The following is an 18,517-nucleotide window of genomic DNA, read 5'->3' as shown; positions in this document are numbered from 1 at the left end:
ATAGTGTTGTAACGTACGTGTATCTGATCTAACAGGTTTCTGGCCTGCTGCAGGGCGACTGGTTCTCCTGGCTGATGTACATCTGGATCACGAGTTACTTCTTGAAGCCATTGCAGCAGCTTCTCCGCCATCTCCCGGTAGTTCTGCCACTGGCGGGCCAGACTATCAATGATGCCCCTTCGCTGCTGGGCCCGCCTCACTACACCCTGCCACTGATGGCTTAGCAAGGCCAGCTTCACACTGAAGTCATCTCTTTTAGGGGGACAAGAGTGACAAAAGCATGTATTCTCTTTTACAACTGGATAAAAAGTTTCATGAGATTAAACTTTTTTATTTTTTTTATATAGGATTGTGTGTGTGTGTGTCTGTGCGTGTGTTTACCTGTCATCCACTTGTCCTTGGTCCAACATCTGATGGCCATCATTGATGATGGAGTAGAGAATCTGTTGCCTGCTAAACATCTCAGCCTGGAACAACTGTAAGTACACGTACATATATGTTAATAACAACACTGTACATACATAGACAGCAATTGGTGCACATGTACTTTTAATGCGTCGCTGACCTCGTGGTCTCTCTGCTGTTCCAGCAGACTCTGGTAGTTTCCTGAGATCTCAGCAGCCAGCTTTTGTTCAGTCTGAGACAGGAAGTCCATCCACGCCTCGCACTTCTGGAGGAAACTCTGCTGCTGCAGCAACACTGCCTGCAGTTTACTGGAGAGGGACAGAGGGAAGTCGTTAGGAACATAAACAACATTAAAATAGAAAAAGATTGGACTTTATACTAAGAATGTTACGTGTCAGTACTAACGTCAGTAACACTTTGTCCATAGTTTAATAATATTTACGGTAATCATTTTGTTTTATATACATATATCTTTTCTAATGCCTGTGTATCTTGTTTAGTCTTTTTAGCGACTTCTTTAAACAAATAAGCAGTCCACACATTGACGTTCATAAGCTCCAACGCTGAAACTACTTATTTTATGTTTCAGGAAATCTTAAATGCTTTTTCTTATATTTATTTAAACAAGTGAAGTTTAAAGGTTTCAGGTACCTGAACCTCTCAGTGAGGTGAGCGGAGTGAGCGGCCCAGGCTCTGTTGAGACTCTGCAGCCGTTTAACATCTCTGTCGCTGACCGGCAGTCTGTACACCAACTCATTAACACGTTCTAGGTCTGGAGACAAACTGCTCAGCTTCAGCAGGTGAACCTGGGAACACATTATTACACACTTTCAGTAGGACAGTCTAATGAACAAATACTTTGTCCGTCACATGACAGTGAATCTGATTCATTGAATTGACTCTAAAGCATTTGGTCGGACTGATATATATTACATGATCAATTTAGGCAGACTTTTTGGTGAAAATGCACCAGATGTTCAAACACAGATAATTCACAATATGTTTTATACCTTCAGTTTCTCCATACGTGTCTGGAGCACAGTGAGCTCTGGTGAGCCGACCGGGTCAGACGCCTTCAGCACCTCCTCAGCCTCTTCAGCCTCACCGACGAGTGCGTCCAACTGCTCTCTGAAACCCTCACAGGCTTGAGATCCAGACTGAAAACAGTCAGACAGACACAGTGAGAATACAGAAGACACGGCTTACCATATTCTGACATTGGGGTTGAGTATATGAAACAACGACGTGCTCGTCATTCTGCCCATGCCCACCAATCCCTGCTATCCTACCTGCAGTACTTCCTGCTGCCTGTGAAGGGCGTGCTCCAGTGTTGCTAGGCGATGTGTGAGTGACAGATGGTCGGACTGTAGGGCTGCAGAGGACGAGGCGTCGACTTGGCTCTTCAGCTGCTCCCCTAAAGCCTGCAGCTGCTGGATGGACTGCTGTACGGAGGCCTGGTCACCGAGGCACGCCTGCAACAGTAATGTCATCAGAGAGAGGCAGGTGAGGAACAGAAACACTGAATGTTTAGAGAAGTTAGAGAAAGTAACAGTAGTTACATGTACACTGATGGCACAGGGACGACAGGACTACAGTTTCAATGCAAAGGAAAGACAAAGAAGATTTAACATTGAATACCCAAATATTAGCATGTGGGTTGTGTGTTTTACCTTTGGGTATTCAACGTTGGAACTTTATTCACTTAGGTTTAGCACCACAGACAAATACTGGGAAGGTGCATCCTCTCAAAGAAGATTTAGTAAGGGAACCCTAGATGTCGAAAATCTCTGCTGCACAGTTTCATATTTTGGTGTTCGGTTGGTTTTGAAAAGGCTCTAGTTGCCACAGTGGTAAAAAACAAAAAGTTCCAACCCAAAGAGAGCCATGTGACCTTTTTGCTGAAGGTTTTCTGTAAAGCTTTGTTTGTAAAAAAGCTGTCTAGAAAAAGGACAGCCCATGCACCAACAACATTTAACAGTTCTCAACCACTTAATGTGTAGCAACAGTTTGCATCAGAGATCCTCAGTCAAAGTAATGGTATGCTGACAGTATGAGGACAGAGTGCGTCTCCAGACATCGCCCAGCATGGCCCTACAAGCCCAGCGTGACACCGGGAGACCCCTGTAGTGTAAATCAGGACCCGTCTTTCCCTTTGCAGTCTCCTTTTCAAAGGGCTTTTGTGAGATTGTGCTGTGAATCTACATTCAAGCAGACAAAAGGGCAGGGTGCAATTTGGTATTCTGCCGAGAGTATAGAGGCTTTGTGAATCCTTAGAGCGAGCTGACAAACCGTTTCGGCGCTTATTCACAAAATCTTAGAATCAAAGCTGAGGGCAAGCTCCAGCTGCCGACTGAAATATTCTTTACATAATTATAGACTGTGTTCGAAATTGCATACTGCCTATTAAATAAATAATTAAGTATGCCATTACCAGCAGTCTGTTCACACTGAAGTAAACTCAAGCAGTACGTCTTCTCTGCATCACGTGACTGTGATTTTATATATACTTATATATATATATATATATATATATATATATATATATATATATATATATATATATATATATATATATATATATATATATATATATATATATATATATATATACTTAGGATACTTAGGATTTGTAAGTATGCGTTTTCGAGCACAGCAATATTCCTGACTGCTGTGTGACACTGTCCCATCTCTACTCACATCGCAGTCCATTATCCAGGCGCTGCTCTCCTCCTCTGTGATCTCCCTGTCGGTGGCGCTCTTCAGCAGACGATCAGCACAATCTTCCTGTTTCTGAACTGCAGTCACACACACGCTACACAGTGACCTGTAGCGCTGCCACAACCCCAGCAGGGCTTTACTGCTCCTCAGCTGCTCTGAGATCTGCTCCAGCAGACTGTTCCACCTATAACAGAGGAGGAGAAACATATTGCTACATATTGACCTCAGCTCAGAAGTTGCTGCAATTTGATTTGAAGTCACTCTGGGACAGGTTTTTTGTTACCCGTACCCAATGTTGACGTCCCGGAGGGCTGTGTTGAGTGTTTCAGACACAGATGGGTGGCACTCTTTCAGCAGCTGGTGTGTCACAGAGCCAAACTTCCTCAGGCTGCTCTCCTGTTTATCCATCTCCTCCTGCAGATTCTTAAGAACACACACACACACACACACACCCACCAAAAGTTCATTTCATTTTCAATGTCTGTTAAATTTGCTCAACACATTGTCTTCATTATCTCAAGAAGACATCACTGACAATTGTCTTTTGAACACTGTGTAGATGTACACAGCATGACTTTATGTAATATCAACAGTTACAAAGTTTTTCAGGCCTGTACATCTGCATTCCTCACCTCCAGACTCTCCACCTGCTGCTGTACTGCCTCTAGAGAGCCGTTAAGGAGGCGCAGCCTGGACACAGAGTACCTCCCCTCCATCAGGTAACCATTAATCTCCTCTGAGGCTCGCCGGTACAGCGTCCACTGCTCCAGCACCGACCGCAGGCTCACCTTCCTCTGACTTATCTGATATACAAAACGTATAAGTGTCTTAAAGCACAATGGGAAATTTAATGCAATGAATGTAAGCGATCCAAGAAGCTCACCATGTGGTCCAAATGAGCCCAGGATTGGTTCAGTCCTTTGAGGGTCTCCTTGACAACAGAGCAGAATGCTCCTCTCTTATCCTGCACGAGAGCATTTCCTCGTTCCTCTGCTTTCTCTAGATCCTTCTGTTTTTCCTTCACTAATTCCTCCAACTCCTGCAACAAAGAAATATTGTTTTTCAGAAATATAGACATTATAAAAACTTGAACTCTGTCATGCATAGCAGTGCTGTTTGTTTGTGTACCTGACAGTCTTTAAGCGCATTCTGCACCGATGCTACATCCTCTATCCTATGTCTCTTCTTCAGCTTCTCCTCCTGTAGAGTGAGCCAGGTTTTCAAGGCCTGGACTCCATTTTCATGCTCCAACCAACCTTCTAAAAGTCCTTCCAAAAGCTGAATCTAAAATGCAAACAGAATTCAGAAAAACAGAAGAACTCAGAAACAGCAAACTAAAAACATAAGAAGAAAACAGTCAGGTCTAATTCTTGACAACACTGTGACTGAAATATTACCTTTTCAGCGATGAGCCCTTGTAGAATCTGCCACCGTCTGTTCATAGCTCCCAGCTTCTCAGCAAAGTCTGTTTTGTCACTGCGCTTTCCCTCCACATCCTGGCTGCTGATCTGCAGCACTGACTGGTTTACAAAGTCCACCGTCAACTGCTTACATGTCAGATCTATGCGGAAACCCTGAAATACAAATGAGACCTGATGAGGAAGAGGGAACGAGAGAAAAGAAAGGACGGACGGCAGAGAGCTGAAGGCTGTTAATACGATTTTTGTCACGTTCTTTTGCAGCTTCGCCAGAATGGTACAACTACTGAACAATTTGGGTGTTTCTTTTATTCTACCTTATACTTCTGCAAGAAGTCCTGGACCACATCTGAGCCTACAGCTCCCAGGATTTTGTTCTTGTCCTCCTGTATGATGTTCTCCATGAGCGAGATCCAGCTCATCAGCTCTGTGATGGCGTGCCGGGATGCCAGCTTCTCCATCTGCAACTAAGGAGCAGACGAGAGCAGAAGGTTTACAATGTTAGCCAAAAAATACAGTATCATAAGCTAGGACAAAACCTCTTGGGAAGAATAACTGTGGGAGAATAGACACAACATTAAAGTGTAACAGCTGCTGTTCTCAGACCTGGTGTAGCTTCTCTTGTACTACAGGAATATGAGTCAACAGCTCAGCCCACTGAGTGTCGATTTGGCCCAGCACCGTCCTGAGACCAGCTGTATCTACTCTCTTCAATCGCAGAAGCTGGTTGCCTGTACTCAGCACAGATGAGCGCAAACACGACTTAGCATCCACCTCTTTGGAAAACTCCTATCAGAAACAAACATGACAGTGAGATAAGTTGGAATCTACCCATGCGTTCATTAACAATATAGATGTTATTTATAGGTGTGTGCTACAATTCTGCTGCTCATGGGATAACCAAACTAACCAGAAAGGCATAGAGGTGATCTCTGACGGTCTCTAGCTCCTGAGGCACTGTAACTGACTGGGTCGTCCAGAACTCCAGCTGGTCCAGAGCCGACCGCAACCAGTGGCTCAACTCTGCCGACTCACTCTGGTACCTGATATTTATGCACAGGACAAAATGATACTTTAGTTCTGACAGCTTTTGAAAGATTAAAAGGGATATTTATTTCTGTATTCAGTCTCCAGGTATCACAAACAGGATCGCTGACTCCCATAATTGATTTGAGATTTGATTCTTGGCAGAGTGGCAAACAAAACAAGCTCAGACTATTGTCAGACGCTAACCTGCTCCAGTGTTTTAGCGTGGAATCGAGGCGGTGCAGCTCCTTGTTGACCTTGGTGGTGGAGGAGAGCCAGTGTTCTCCCAGCTGGGTCAGCTGATTCTCCAAGTCTGAGCAGCCAACAGACAGGAGAAGCCTTTTGCCCTCCTCCAGGAACTGGTACAGCTGGGGCTGATGCTCCGTCAGGCTGGCCTTCAGGCGCTAGAGGACAGATGCAATGTGATGAATCTTTGTATGTGATGTAGTTAATTTTCGTATACATAACATAACATTGGGCCATGAGCTATGATACAAAGATCGAAGAAGTCAAAAGAGAAAAAAACATTTAGCGGCTTGCATAAACCAAAGCGTAATTAAGAAAACAAGAACAATGACGGTAGAATGATATATACATATATATAAAATATAAATAAATATATGGATTTTTATGATTTTAAATATATGGAATACATCTTAGTCATACATCTGTATAAAGTTTCTTACTTGGAAGAGAGCGATCCTTTCAACGAGTCTTTCCTCCGTCTCCTCCACCAGGCCTACAGTGGGGATGCTACACTCCACAGCCTCCAGCTGTCTACACAGAGCCTGGTAGTCTTCCACAAGCCTGCTCCACGACTGGCAAAGAGAGGAGAAAGCAGAGAGTGGCTGAGTTATTTTATTCAACTGTACGGTTTCTAATATTCATTCTTTTAATCACTCATCCCCACCTCCAGTATGCCCTCCAGCTCCACACCCCTCCTGTGGGCCTGTTTGAGCACACTGTGGGCTAAGGCCATGGTCTCCTCCAGCGCCTGGCTCTCCCTCTGCGCCACCAGAGCAGACACTTTACTGTAGAACGTCTGGGTGAGGATCATATGGCACTCCAGACCCTGGAAAAACTCCTGTGTTTAAAAAAAAACCAAAAACGTATTAATGTTAGACAAGAGAGAAATTCTAAATGAACAAAACATATATTGCATTTCAGTGAAACACTAGCCTATTTTACCATCCTACTCACTTTGTGTTTGTCTAGTAACATCTGGACCTCTATGACAGAAGCCACTGTCATCTTCTGATCGGCAGCCATCTTGTCCTGGGCGGTGTCCACCAGGTCTGTGAGGTCCTGAAGTGCAGCTTCATACTGGGCCTTGCGTGACAAGCCGTGGTTCAGGCTGCTACGTCTGGAGCCCACCATCAGCACCAGCTCCTCGTATGCATCCTACACAAAACCATCCACATGTCATTAAGTATGATAGTGCTGGGAGGTTAGGACCATTAAACTCCACAGGGAATTTGATATTACCTGTAGTTTGAGAAGTTCCTGGTTGGAGATTTGGTCAATATGCAGTCTCTCTGATCTCGTCTTCAGCTCAGTCACTCTGTGCTCGAACTCTCTCAGACTGTCCTCCACCTCTGATAATGTCTACAAAAGGTGTGATACATTTAATGCAAATGTGTTGTCAGAAGCTACGGCCAATCTGTCTCTATATTTTGTATCTGTTGTATCATACCTCTATCTGTTTGGACGCAGGTCTGTCCACAGTTCCAGCCATCTTCTGTAGCAGCTGGTGTTTGCTTTCACTCAGAGCCGTGAACAGCATCCTCAGTTCATTCTGACAAGCACAACAGAAACAACCGTTCTCAAGAAACAAATGTCTTCTGAAATCACACTTATGGAGTTCTCATGAAGATTCTGACATTCACCAATGTTTGCTTATTCTGGAGTTTTGGACACGGTCCTCCGCCCTCTTTAGACGTTTGTTTGGACATTCTTGACTTAATTATTACAACTTTTAAGTTCAATTTCTGTATGTGTGCACTGCCTTGCCGTCTCATGCTCTTTTATGGTGATTGGCAGGACATTTACCTGCTAATTAGGACCAACTGGCATGCGCTTTCAATTTATGAGGACGAGGAATAGGATTCATCGTTATAAGAACACAGGTAAGAACAATTCTGCGGTTTAAGAACTTTTCTTAGGTCCTTTCTCAAGAACAAATTTAGAAAGGATTTAGGAAAGTAGATATTGAATGAGGCCCATTGTTCTGATTACTAAAAAGATTCCTTATACTCAAAATCAGACTGGTGGTTCAACAGTCTTACAATTGTACCTGAAAGGTTGAGTGTTCCTGCAGCTTGTCCCTCATGGAGTCACAGTGCTGGTCCAGGGTGGCGTCCAGCAGCCCCATCCTCTCCTGCAGGCCCTCCAGTGTGTCCTCCATCAGGGCTTGCTCCTCTCCTCCACACAGCCGGCCCGCTGCTCCACCCAGAAGTTCTCTGCACTGGTTTACCTCCCCGGTCATCGACTTAAGCTGTTTATTCAGACCCTGAACAGAAGAGTTGAGGTCAGTAACGTATATATTCCACCCAGTACAGTTGTATTGTCTGTTTATTAGGGATGTTCCTGACAACTGCTTTCCCTGATGTTTAGTAAGAAAACACTCGAGATATCATCTTTGTCCCACTTTCCACCTTGCTACTAACTTGTTTTTTTTGTTATTCTCTTGCTTCTTTCTTTTTAATCTGGCGTTGCTAATCAATAGCTATCAGATGCTCAGACGATCAGGCAAAATCTGAATAGGAAGACATGACTTTTCATTGCAAATGATGTCAATATGTAATTTAAATGGGTAAATATATAAAATAATAATAGGTCTAATTTTAATAATAAGTTTAACCAACGAGTATTTCTTGTGCCGACGAGTAAACTAATCGCGGACATCCCTTCAGTTTATGTCTCTATAACATCTATTAGCGGTGTTACTACAATACAAGTGTCTTTAATACCTCTAGATTTGTAAGTTGTGTCTCTGTATCTTCGGACAGCAGCACAGGACCAGAGAGCAGCTGATTCTCAGCAGCATCTAACCAGGAGGAGGCTGCTGAAACTGCAGCATACAGATCCTGCTGGACTGCTGCTTCTCCTAAAGATGCTATCGTCTGTGAGGAAGAACAAAGAATATTTACTCGGTACAATAAAAGCTGTCAGTAAGAATGTTTTTGTTCTTTATTAAAATGCATACAAAACAATTCCCACTGGAAGACAATAAATAATTGAGAGATTAAAATGAAAATCTATGCTTCACCTCAGGGCCGATTCTTTCCAGAGTCTGACTGCAGGCCTCGAACAAAGCTCTGGGAGAGCGAGTTTCCTGGCTGGCAGACAGGCCTCTAAACACCATGCTGGGGCTGGACAGACGGGATCGGTGGAGAACCTGCACACACGAGTGCCCAATGAGGCAAAAGAAGGTCAGACTAGCAGTGAAGGTGTGAAATTACATGAGATGAAGAAAAAGTACCAACAGAATGCAATCAACAAAGTTCAAATTACACACAAAACAACATTTATTTAAACACGTCACACTCCATGTGTACCGGGCTGAGCTGGTCCTGCTCCAGGGAGTTGAGGGAGAGCTGCAGCTTTGTGCTCTGATCTTTATTCAGGTTTTCCCAGCGCTGTCTCATCTGATCCAAAGGAGACAAAGTCTCAGACTCCAACAACACTCCTCCTGGGATGGACATCTCACTGTGGGATGGAGAGGGGTGTAATCATATAATAACTCTCCCAGATTAGACCATATGGCATTATATAAAAAAGCAAAAAATAATAATATAATAAGGATTAAAGGAGGTAATAAGTAATAAAATCACAGCAAATCCCAGAAGCTCCTTGTTAATTAAAGAATTAATTGTGACAGGGACATGTTCATTCTGTGGAAGGAATTACAAAGTAAGTGGGAGAAGAATAGAGAGAGAAGAACGTACCTGTCCCCATTGTGTGTGGACTGTTGGCTGAGTAACTCCTCTCCAACACTGGCTACAGACTGCAGCAGCCTCCTCTGTTCAGCTACTTGCTCCTGCAGCTCCTATGATGTCAACACACAGCATTTAGGCCAAAACATGTCAGAGTTATATCAGATGTATCTAAAAGATCTATTTCCTAATTAAAATGGATTCAATTACCTTTTAAAAAGTGACCTATTGTGCCTGATTGCACTAACCTAATCAAATTGATTGACACAAAACATGGCACTTGGCCCTCCAAAGTAGATCTAGGCTCAACTCAGACATGTTAAATATGAAAATGATGCAAAAGTTCAGCTTCCTCTTACCCTCTGTCGAAGGAGGTTGTCGTGATGCTGCTGTGTGCGTGTGGATCTGGCCTGGGAGAGCCAATCCTGGACATTAGGACTCTGGGACAGAGATGAGTCTGGCTCACTGTCCTCCTGCTCCTGCAATGAACCCTGGGAGAAAGAAAGAGGGACTTCAGTACTGAATGAAATGCTCAAACATTTGGGAACAGGGAAAATTATTTTATTTTCTGAGGAAGGTGTGATAACGTTTGTTCCCACTGAGTTTGGTACATATACATACAGAGCATAAACTTAAGTGACATCTACTTCATGGTGTCTATTTCAGTTAACTGTAGTCCAGCTACGATTCATATTTTAAAAGTCCTTTATTTAAAATGAATGCTGCCAGCATTTCAAATAGACTCAGACAAATGGGCTGTGGCAGTTCCTTTGTGTTATAGAGTGACTCTGTGAATAAATTAATATCATTATTTTCTAAAAGAGAACTTTAAGGGAGCCCAGTAACAAGAGGCCCTTTAAGGAAAAACATTTTCAGTTTAAATTTGGCGATTTAAGAATTGTTTTTGTTTTTTAAACAAAGGGAACAAAACCAAAATGTTGTGTCATCAGAAACACACCTGCTGCAGTGCATTTACTGTTAGCATGTGATGAGGTAGCATCCTTTTGTCTGTTGTTTGAGGCCCAATGTGTGGGCACACATTGACACACAGGCTCTTGTTGTTCCATAATGGAAAACAGTGGACTTTTATGAAGGAGCATGACAGGACCTTTAGTATTTGCACAATACAACCATTGATACTGTTACACAGTGTCACATAATGCAGCACAAGCACAACAGAAATGACACAGACGCATGTAGGAAGCAAAAATACTCCATCCTGGAAAAATGTGTGGGAATGCAGAGGGGAAGGGAACTGAAGGCGTGGAATAGTAGAGGACGATAGACCACACATGACCTCTGATCTCACCTGTATGCCAACTTGTTTGTCCTGCAGCATCTGCTGCAGCTCCATCAGGCTGTCTTTGAGGGAGTGCAGTTTGAAAGTGAGTTGCTCCGCCTCTCCCTTCGTCTCGGCCCGACCCTCCAACAGCAAACTCTCGCTGTGGACGGACAGCTCGGACAGATACGACACCTTCTGCTCGATCTCAAAAATCATATTCTGGAAAGGAGAGAGTTACACGTGATAATAAACAAACTACAACCTAAAATCGTTTAACAGTAACCTGCCAAAAGCGTCACTCATGTGGAAAAACACAATTAAAATCTTCCTTGTGTGGTTACTTATGCCTAGATCGTTAAACAGCATTAACTATGCTACAGGTTCTACATGCCAAACCTCTGGTATGCCTCTATATTCCAGAGAGCCTGGAAAACAAGATGTATTATCTCTGATGCCCTGTATACATGCAGCATGCTTCAGTGGCGTGCTCATTGCTTCTGCCTCTCGTTGTCTCACATTTCTTAAGATCTACTTCTCATCAATTCTCATACTCTTTTTAAAGCTTACTCTATTTCCCTTCTAATCCTTTCGACATATTCCACTTACTCCCCTCTTCCTAACAAGAGAAATAACATAAAAAGAGACCCTCCCTTTCCACGTCCAGAGTGTGTGTGAAAAGTGGTACAATTGTATGGAAGAAGGAGGGATCCAAACATAATCCTCCTCTTTCACAAGAGGTTACAGGGGTCCTTGACATAGATGGGGAGGTAATTCTCCAGAGAGATTTTTTCCTGACAATACAGAGTGCGGCCATATAACTCTTTTCCTTCTATGCAGAGCTGTCACTGTGTGATTCAGGGGGAAGCTGGAGAACCTCTGTTCTCTCTACACTTTCCCACCACTTTCTGGTATTCTAACTCAAATTCCTGTCTTTTGGCCCAAGCACTTGAGAAACTTTGAATATTTTTGCTTTGACTGACACCGCTACAAGACAAGGTGGAGTTTGTTATATAGGGCGAGACAATGTTTGGCAGAAAGTTTAGACTCAGCAAAGCATTTGATTAAGCACTGACCCGTGAGAGGCTACGCTTAAGTGGTTTCTGAGCTGCTTACAGTCTGGGGATTTTTGTGAAGTGTGTAAATGTTTAATTGAGCCACAGTTACATCATCCACATAAATACAACTATTGTAACGCAGAAACCTGATTCATCTGAGCATTTAAATCATTTCACCCATTATCTACCGAAGACTTTATATATCGTCCTCTTTTCATTCCTTCATTTCTACTGCTCTCTACACTTAACTTCTTCCCTTTCTCTTGCCATGTCTCTCCAACCTCATATGCTTTCTCACATCTTGCCCTATTCCATTAGATCAATACTGTAATGTTCTACTTTTGCAGACAGTTTTAACCCCCTGGAGTTGAGGAGCCACATAAGGCTGGACCTTTAGACCTGAGCTCCACAGGGGCCATATGTGAGCTATAATCAGCTTACTGTCTCCCAGCTGCTACAAACACACAAACTTAAAACACAATTTCCTTTGCCTGAGAAACAAAACTAACATTATTACTGCCGAGAAGCCAATTAAGGTGCATCGTGGGTTGAATATTTAAATATGTATATACATCAGCTTTGGTATGGAAGAGTTCAAGTTTTATGCTTCCACAAAAAAGCTTCCAAAACAGCACATTTGCTATTAACTAATTTAAAATAAATACTTCAGTACATACACCTAAAAGCCTTTGTCAGTGATAGAAAACTGTCAGGAAAGGTAAGTTAGGCACGCCAATGAAAAACTGGCTCCGTTTTAGAAAGCCTTTCTAAATTTAACTGCACAAGTAGAACACTGTTGCTGAAAATTTTTTATAAGGACCCATGGTTGTGCCTCAATGACCACTGCCACCATTTAGCCGTGGATGCTAATTACCCCACAGATAAAGGTGACGTTACTGTAGAAACAGGGCGAGTGGGGAAACAACATTTAGGCTGGTGGAGGAATGTTTGAGGACAAGTGAGGAGGGTCAGAACTTGATCCTAATCCCTATGTCTTAATCCTTAAAAAAAAATCCTTGAGTGCCTTTGTAGCCGAGTGGTTACAGCGCATGCCACATAACTGCAACACCCCGTATAATTCCAGCCTTTGTTGCATGTCATACCCAAGGTTGTATAAAGAGAGCAATCATTCCTATGAAAGTTGCTGGCACATGAAGGCTTCTGGGTATAAAATGATCTGGATCTTCCGCATCCATGGGGCTCATAGAGCAAGTGCACTAGCGTTACCTTAAACCTCCCGAAGTTCATTATGCAGAGGAAATTAACTCTGGATTTGGCTATTAGAGAATGCTTCTCTTTAATACAGACACTTCTTTACCAATGTAACTCTGTAGGAAAAGTTTTTCTTTGGCCTAATGCCATCATATGACAGATCCGGAAGTTCCACGGCTAAGCCACTATGTCAAATTGGCATCAAAGCATGGCGCTGTTCCTCGGGGCATGGTCATACCCGTCTCACTCCGTCCATTCCCTGTCTGGCAAAAGAAATCCTAAACTTTATTCTGCTCTGTTTTGAAACAGTCCCATATTCAGTGTCGGTTCTGCAGATTTCTTCTTGTTTTTGAGGATGAACTGAACAGTGTATGCACGACTAAAATAGTAACAGTAAATATAATACAGAGGGAATGAATCCAAGGATAGGCACTATTTCTGGAACAGTGAAGCAGCCAGATACTTCACTCTAGCCTTTGATAGCTCCCTCTTGATAAAACAGTAGCAAACAGACTTTCATCCCGTGCCTAGGGCAGTGGATGTCCTTGACTGTGTCGGTTGAGGGAAACTTAAAACATCTGCACATATATCAGGACACACCACACCATCTACCGTGGGCATTGTCACTCTTTGGAATCTAAATAAACCAAGCCCAAAACCTTTCAGTGCTCAGTCAACCAGTCAGTCTGGCCTTTGATGAAAGCAGAAATATCATTCTTACCTGACAGTCGATGAGCTGCTCCTCCATATCTAAGTCCTCATTTTGGGGCTGAAGGGCAGAGGTTAGAGTGGCACGAGTGCTGAGCAACCAATGGTCGAGCTCCTCCGCCTCGCTGTGGTAGCGCTGCAGCGCCTGTTCCTGTCGCTGCTCTTCCAGCTGTTCACTTAGTTTCTCCTGTCGGGGTCAACGTAACACACATGTTAGATTCCACGGGTGAGACAAGTCTGACACTATAGGAAAGTTCAGTGTACACAAGAGTGAATGCATGCACATTTGAGAGATGTAAATGAATATCATCTTAGAGCGCGCCCACCTCCAGCAGCTGCCGTTTCCCAGAAGCCTTCATTCGAATGGTGGCCATCCTCTCTCCCAGCACAGTGAGAGTCGACTGGAGAGCCAGTTGGTCACCAGGCTCCCCATCGCTGTCGCTGTCTGCCAGCTCCTCAGAGAAGCACGTCTGTAACTCACCAATCTCATCCTGCAGCATCAGGATCTCATCCATCAGAGCCTGGACAGACAGACATCAAAGAAGTGTGAGAGGTGAAATAAGATTTGAAGAAGAAGTAGGAAAGGAAGAAGAGATGGCGAGAGACAATAGTAAAAAAGGGTTTGTCCAAATTGTTTAACAGTAGTGTTATAAAAAGGAGCAATCAAAAGTTGGCATAGTGACAGAGAACAGTGCTATGCAGTCTGTGCAACCATTGCACGGGTTAGTGCGATATTAAACCCCTCAATCATTCTCGGTTTTCATGAAGCAGCCTCGACTTTTGACAGCTTTGCGTTTCCCCCGAGAGATGTTTTCTGTCTGTCAATAAGTACTATTACTTTCAATGTTATCTGCACTGCTTCTCTCTCTTTCTCTATCGCACACGACCCCAATATCTCCAGATCTCTCTGTCCCCTCTCTCTCACCTGGTGTGCAGCCATCTGGCTCTCGGGGGTCTTACTAGGCTCCAGGCTCTCATTGAGCGCCGCCTCGATGGACTCCATCTTAGTGGAAATGGATTGAAGGGACTCCTGATAATGCTGCTGCCGCTCCAGAGCCTCGTACAGACTCTTCTGCTTCTCACTGATCTGTGTTGGAGGAGAGGGGTGGAAAGAAAAAGAAAGAAATGAATGTTGGCAAAATCGAGATGGCAACTGGAGAGAAAGAGTTGGGGAAAAAGCCCACTGTGCACACAATGGTCATCCATACGCAACCAAAACAGGATGAGGATAGCACGTTTGTTTTCCCCAGGTGGCTATCCCCAATTACCAAAGAGTATCAATGTAGTTTTGCAGTTACTATCCACAGTAGCAGAAATAGCGGATGGTGGAACAGTAACTACTAAGCCTAGCCTTAACAGTGGTGTTTTTAATATGTCAATTCATTTAGTTCTGATGAAGTGACGTACCACGTTCTTGAGTGTTTCCCAGGATCTCTGCAGGTCATCCAGGTTGGCAGCACTGCTCTCCATAGAGGGGTCGTACAGCTCCTGGAGAGGCGCTCGGCTTAAGGCACCTCGACCCTGCGGCACAACAACACAGTGTAGGTCTCACTAGTGTGTGAGAGCGATGTATTGTGGTTGAAGAGGATGTGCTGGTTCTGACATGTCCTTAAATCCGCTGTCCGTACAATACTGAACATATGTGCTACTTAGTAACACATTGAGCACTGTAAGATATAAACTAATATAGATAGTTGAAATAAAGAAAGAAGGTCATATATTTCCCTCGGAGTTTAAACTGAAATAGCAACTAAACTCATTATGCCATGGGGTAATAGTTATGGCAGCTCTTGTAAATCAGAGCAAAATTAAATCTATGATCTGTGAGTGACATTTGTTTTGTTCTTTGTGGGATGTTTTCACTTCAGCAGCATCTGGCTGAGGTCCCATCAGATAAGTTTAAACTCTCTCCCACGTTACTGTCCTTCACTCACTTTCCAACTGCCTTATTGATTTAAGTTTTCTTGCAACAGTTATGCTCACATGACACTTCACAAGACAAACATAATGTATTTACATTTCACAATAATAGTTCAAAAAAACCTTTGAACTGTCTCCCAGAACAACAAAGTGCTTCTGTTTCACTGCTGCGTTATTCCCAAACATAGATTACACGAAGAAGACAACTTTATGCTAATTTAGAGATGTTTATAAAATGACAACTTCTCATTCTCATCACAGCAACAAAGCAAGGGGCAAACAAATGTTCTTCAGCAAAGTAAATCTGCAAACATAATGCTGATAAACAGGGAAAGCAGGGGCTGCACAGCAACAATCCAGCTGTTTCAAACATCCAGTGTGTAGATGGCGGTGATGATGGCGAGGTCATTGTTTGGTGGCAGGGATCAGGTGGTGGCGATGGAATGTGATGGTGCGCTGAGTTAGCATGTCCATCTTAACAAGTCATATATTAAAATCTTATATTAATTGAAACAAAACAAACTCTAACAGATTATAATCATCTTGATTCCAATGCAAGATGACATTTACTTCAATATCTTGAAATGAAGTGCTTAACCAAAGCAGCACTAACCATTTGCATCCAGCAATGTCATTGGGTACAGAAACATCTTTAAGACATGTTCATCTGCATGAACAGTCAGATCATCTCACCAGAGTGGCAAATTGTTTTCATTCATTTCAAACAGAAGATGTTAAGACTGAATATTTGTTTGTTTTGCTGCACAGGTTAAAGGTGGTGGTTAATGATGGACTGAGAATTCGAGGTGATAAATGTAAGTTGGACGCTGGGAGAATGGAGGCTGGGCAGGTCAGGTAATGCTGGAGGGCTCTGGAGGTAACCAGGGTGGGAGTTTGTAGTACCTGGTTAAGAGGAGCGTCAGCGTTAGCCCCTGGGGAGGGGGAGCGGCAGGCAGGGGGAGAAGAGACCTCGCTGTTGGTGCCCTCCTCCCCTGACTCCTCCGTCACAGGGGAGAGTAGTGTGTGGCAGCGGCCGGCTGTCATCTGACCACACATACACACCGAACATCAAACACACACATCAAAAGAAGCAGGAGGAGGAAACAGGAGGGGGACCAAACAGAAAACGCCCAGATCAAAGGAGTGAGGAGACAGAGAGAGACAAATGAAGAGAGAAGAAGAGAGAGCATAAAAATTAATGGGGGAGTGCAGGTTAGGCAGATTGCAGAAAGCACATTGCTGATTAATTAGACAGTGAGTAATCGAATAACACTAAGAGACCAGTGAGATCACATTACTGCTGTTGACATCAAACACTGCAACGCTTTTGCTATAGCACAGCATTTAAGAGACGTAATTTACTGTAGCATTGCTCTGTGCTAGCAAATGGACAAACGCTCAGATTTTTACAGGATACATCAGGGGAAAGGAATGGCCATTACCAGGAAGTTGAAAATCACATTCATTAAGTACACACACTGACACTGCTCTCACCACAGACAAACTCATACATACTGTAGAGTTGCAGTTTCAGAACCACAGTAATTTCCTTTCCACTAAAGACACACTTCTCTTGTGAAGTGGCACCCGGACATCCATATCACAGCCTTTTAAGTTTGAATGTTTTGTTAGATATGTTAAGCTGCTTTAGCTGAAATATGTTTCTTTTATAACAAGAAAACAACCACTCATACATTCTGATGCATGAGCACAATCAAAAATGACATAAGAGGTATGTTCAAAGTGAACAAACTAGCAGAACGAAGAAGAAATCTAGAGGAAGATCGAGGTCCAAAGCATAGCTAAAGCATTGCATAGCTAACGAGACTGGACTAATGGATACAGCAGAAGCAGCAGCAGCCCAGTCGTCTGTGCGCCTGTATGCTTCAGTAAAGAGGCAGAGCAGAAATGTGAGCCAGTTAATACAGAACTTGGCTGAATGACTCGGGACCTTGTGATATTCGCAGCACTTTTTCCCGGGCTTTATGATGCAATGCAAAGCAACTCAGAGCATCAGCCTACTGGCATGTGCGGTAAACTCAGTAATTGTACATAGTGGGATTAGTTAGAAGCTGAGAAGTACTGTCCCAACACTGTGGTAACAATGGCACAGTGCGAAATATGTTAAACTGCTGCAGTCCTAGCAACCCATTTATGCCATACACACAAACGTATGGTGCTCTGCTCACACACAAACACAGACACGCAGTAATATCCTGTTTCCTGGCCTGCCGAGACCAAACACACCACAAAGAGCAGTTACAGAGCAAGCAGGCAAAGAAATCTGAATCCGAACGAAAGACAGACAGGAAGAGAAGGCAGTGATGCGATTTCTTATGTGCGAACACACATAAGAAAAATGAACGAAGGAACAAGTCGAGGATGACGTACTTGTAGTAGCAGGCTGACAGAATCAGGCTAATATGAAGCAAAGTGAAGTGACACAGCACAAAATCAGTGCAGTAATACACGAGAGGAGACAGCCGGAATAGTAACACTTGAGGTGTAGAGAAGATGAGGAAAGAAGCTTGGGTTATATTTCTGTGCAATTCAAAACACAGAAAGAAATAGAAGAAGAGGAAAAGGATAATAATAGCGAGAGAAAAAGCCTATTCTGAAACTGGAGGGTTTTTTTAATAGATGCACATGAGGCCCTGCAGCCCAACTTAAGTTTATTTGTACAATGTATAATTACACAGATATAACTTTGTACGCTGTTGCTGGGAAAACAAGTGCTAGAGTTAAACCTGTAATCATAACGGTCATCTGCAGACACCCTCTTATTCTGGGTAACTTTAATCTAATTACATTATTGTTAAATTAACTGTAAACGCCCAT

General features: G+C 43.3%; 1 protein-coding gene across 1 annotated transcript in view; it reads right to left on the bottom strand.

The window, feature by feature from the left end:
* The window catches only part of syne1a (spectrin repeat containing, nuclear envelope 1a), a 113,515-nt gene that overhangs the window by 20,215 nt on the left and 74,783 nt on the right, over window positions 1–18,517 (bottom strand). The window contains 33 exon segments of the mRNA XM_029425845.1: window positions 18–252; window positions 382–476; window positions 566–713; window positions 1,057–1,211; window positions 1,416–1,562; window positions 1,695–1,877; window positions 3,103–3,307; window positions 3,413–3,546; window positions 3,756–3,926; window positions 4,007–4,162; window positions 4,252–4,407; window positions 4,521–4,697; window positions 4,859–5,008; window positions 5,148–5,330; window positions 5,452–5,584; window positions 5,775–5,971; window positions 6,254–6,385; window positions 6,478–6,651; window positions 6,768–6,968; window positions 7,053–7,172; window positions 7,261–7,362; window positions 7,861–8,076; window positions 8,537–8,689; window positions 8,836–8,964; window positions 9,125–9,275; window positions 9,515–9,615; window positions 9,862–9,993; window positions 10,812–11,003; window positions 13,773–13,946; window positions 14,086–14,280; window positions 14,685–14,846; window positions 15,167–15,280; window positions 16,583–16,723. Coding sequence (XP_029281705.1) covers window positions 18–252; window positions 382–476; window positions 566–713; window positions 1,057–1,211; window positions 1,416–1,562; window positions 1,695–1,877; window positions 3,103–3,307; window positions 3,413–3,546; window positions 3,756–3,926; window positions 4,007–4,162; window positions 4,252–4,407; window positions 4,521–4,697; window positions 4,859–5,008; window positions 5,148–5,330; window positions 5,452–5,584; window positions 5,775–5,971; window positions 6,254–6,385; window positions 6,478–6,651; window positions 6,768–6,968; window positions 7,053–7,172; window positions 7,261–7,362; window positions 7,861–8,076; window positions 8,537–8,689; window positions 8,836–8,964; window positions 9,125–9,275; window positions 9,515–9,615; window positions 9,862–9,993; window positions 10,812–11,003; window positions 13,773–13,946; window positions 14,086–14,280; window positions 14,685–14,846; window positions 15,167–15,280; window positions 16,583–16,723 — 5,214 coding nt within the window.

The sequence above is a fragment of the Cottoperca gobio genome, chromosome 24 (assembly GCF_900634415.1).
Source record: "Cottoperca gobio chromosome 24, fCotGob3.1, whole genome shotgun sequence".
NCBI classification, from domain to species: Eukaryota; Metazoa; Chordata; class Actinopteri; order Perciformes; family Bovichtidae; genus Cottoperca; species Cottoperca gobio.
This window is presented reverse-complemented; position numbering and strand designations above follow the sequence as displayed.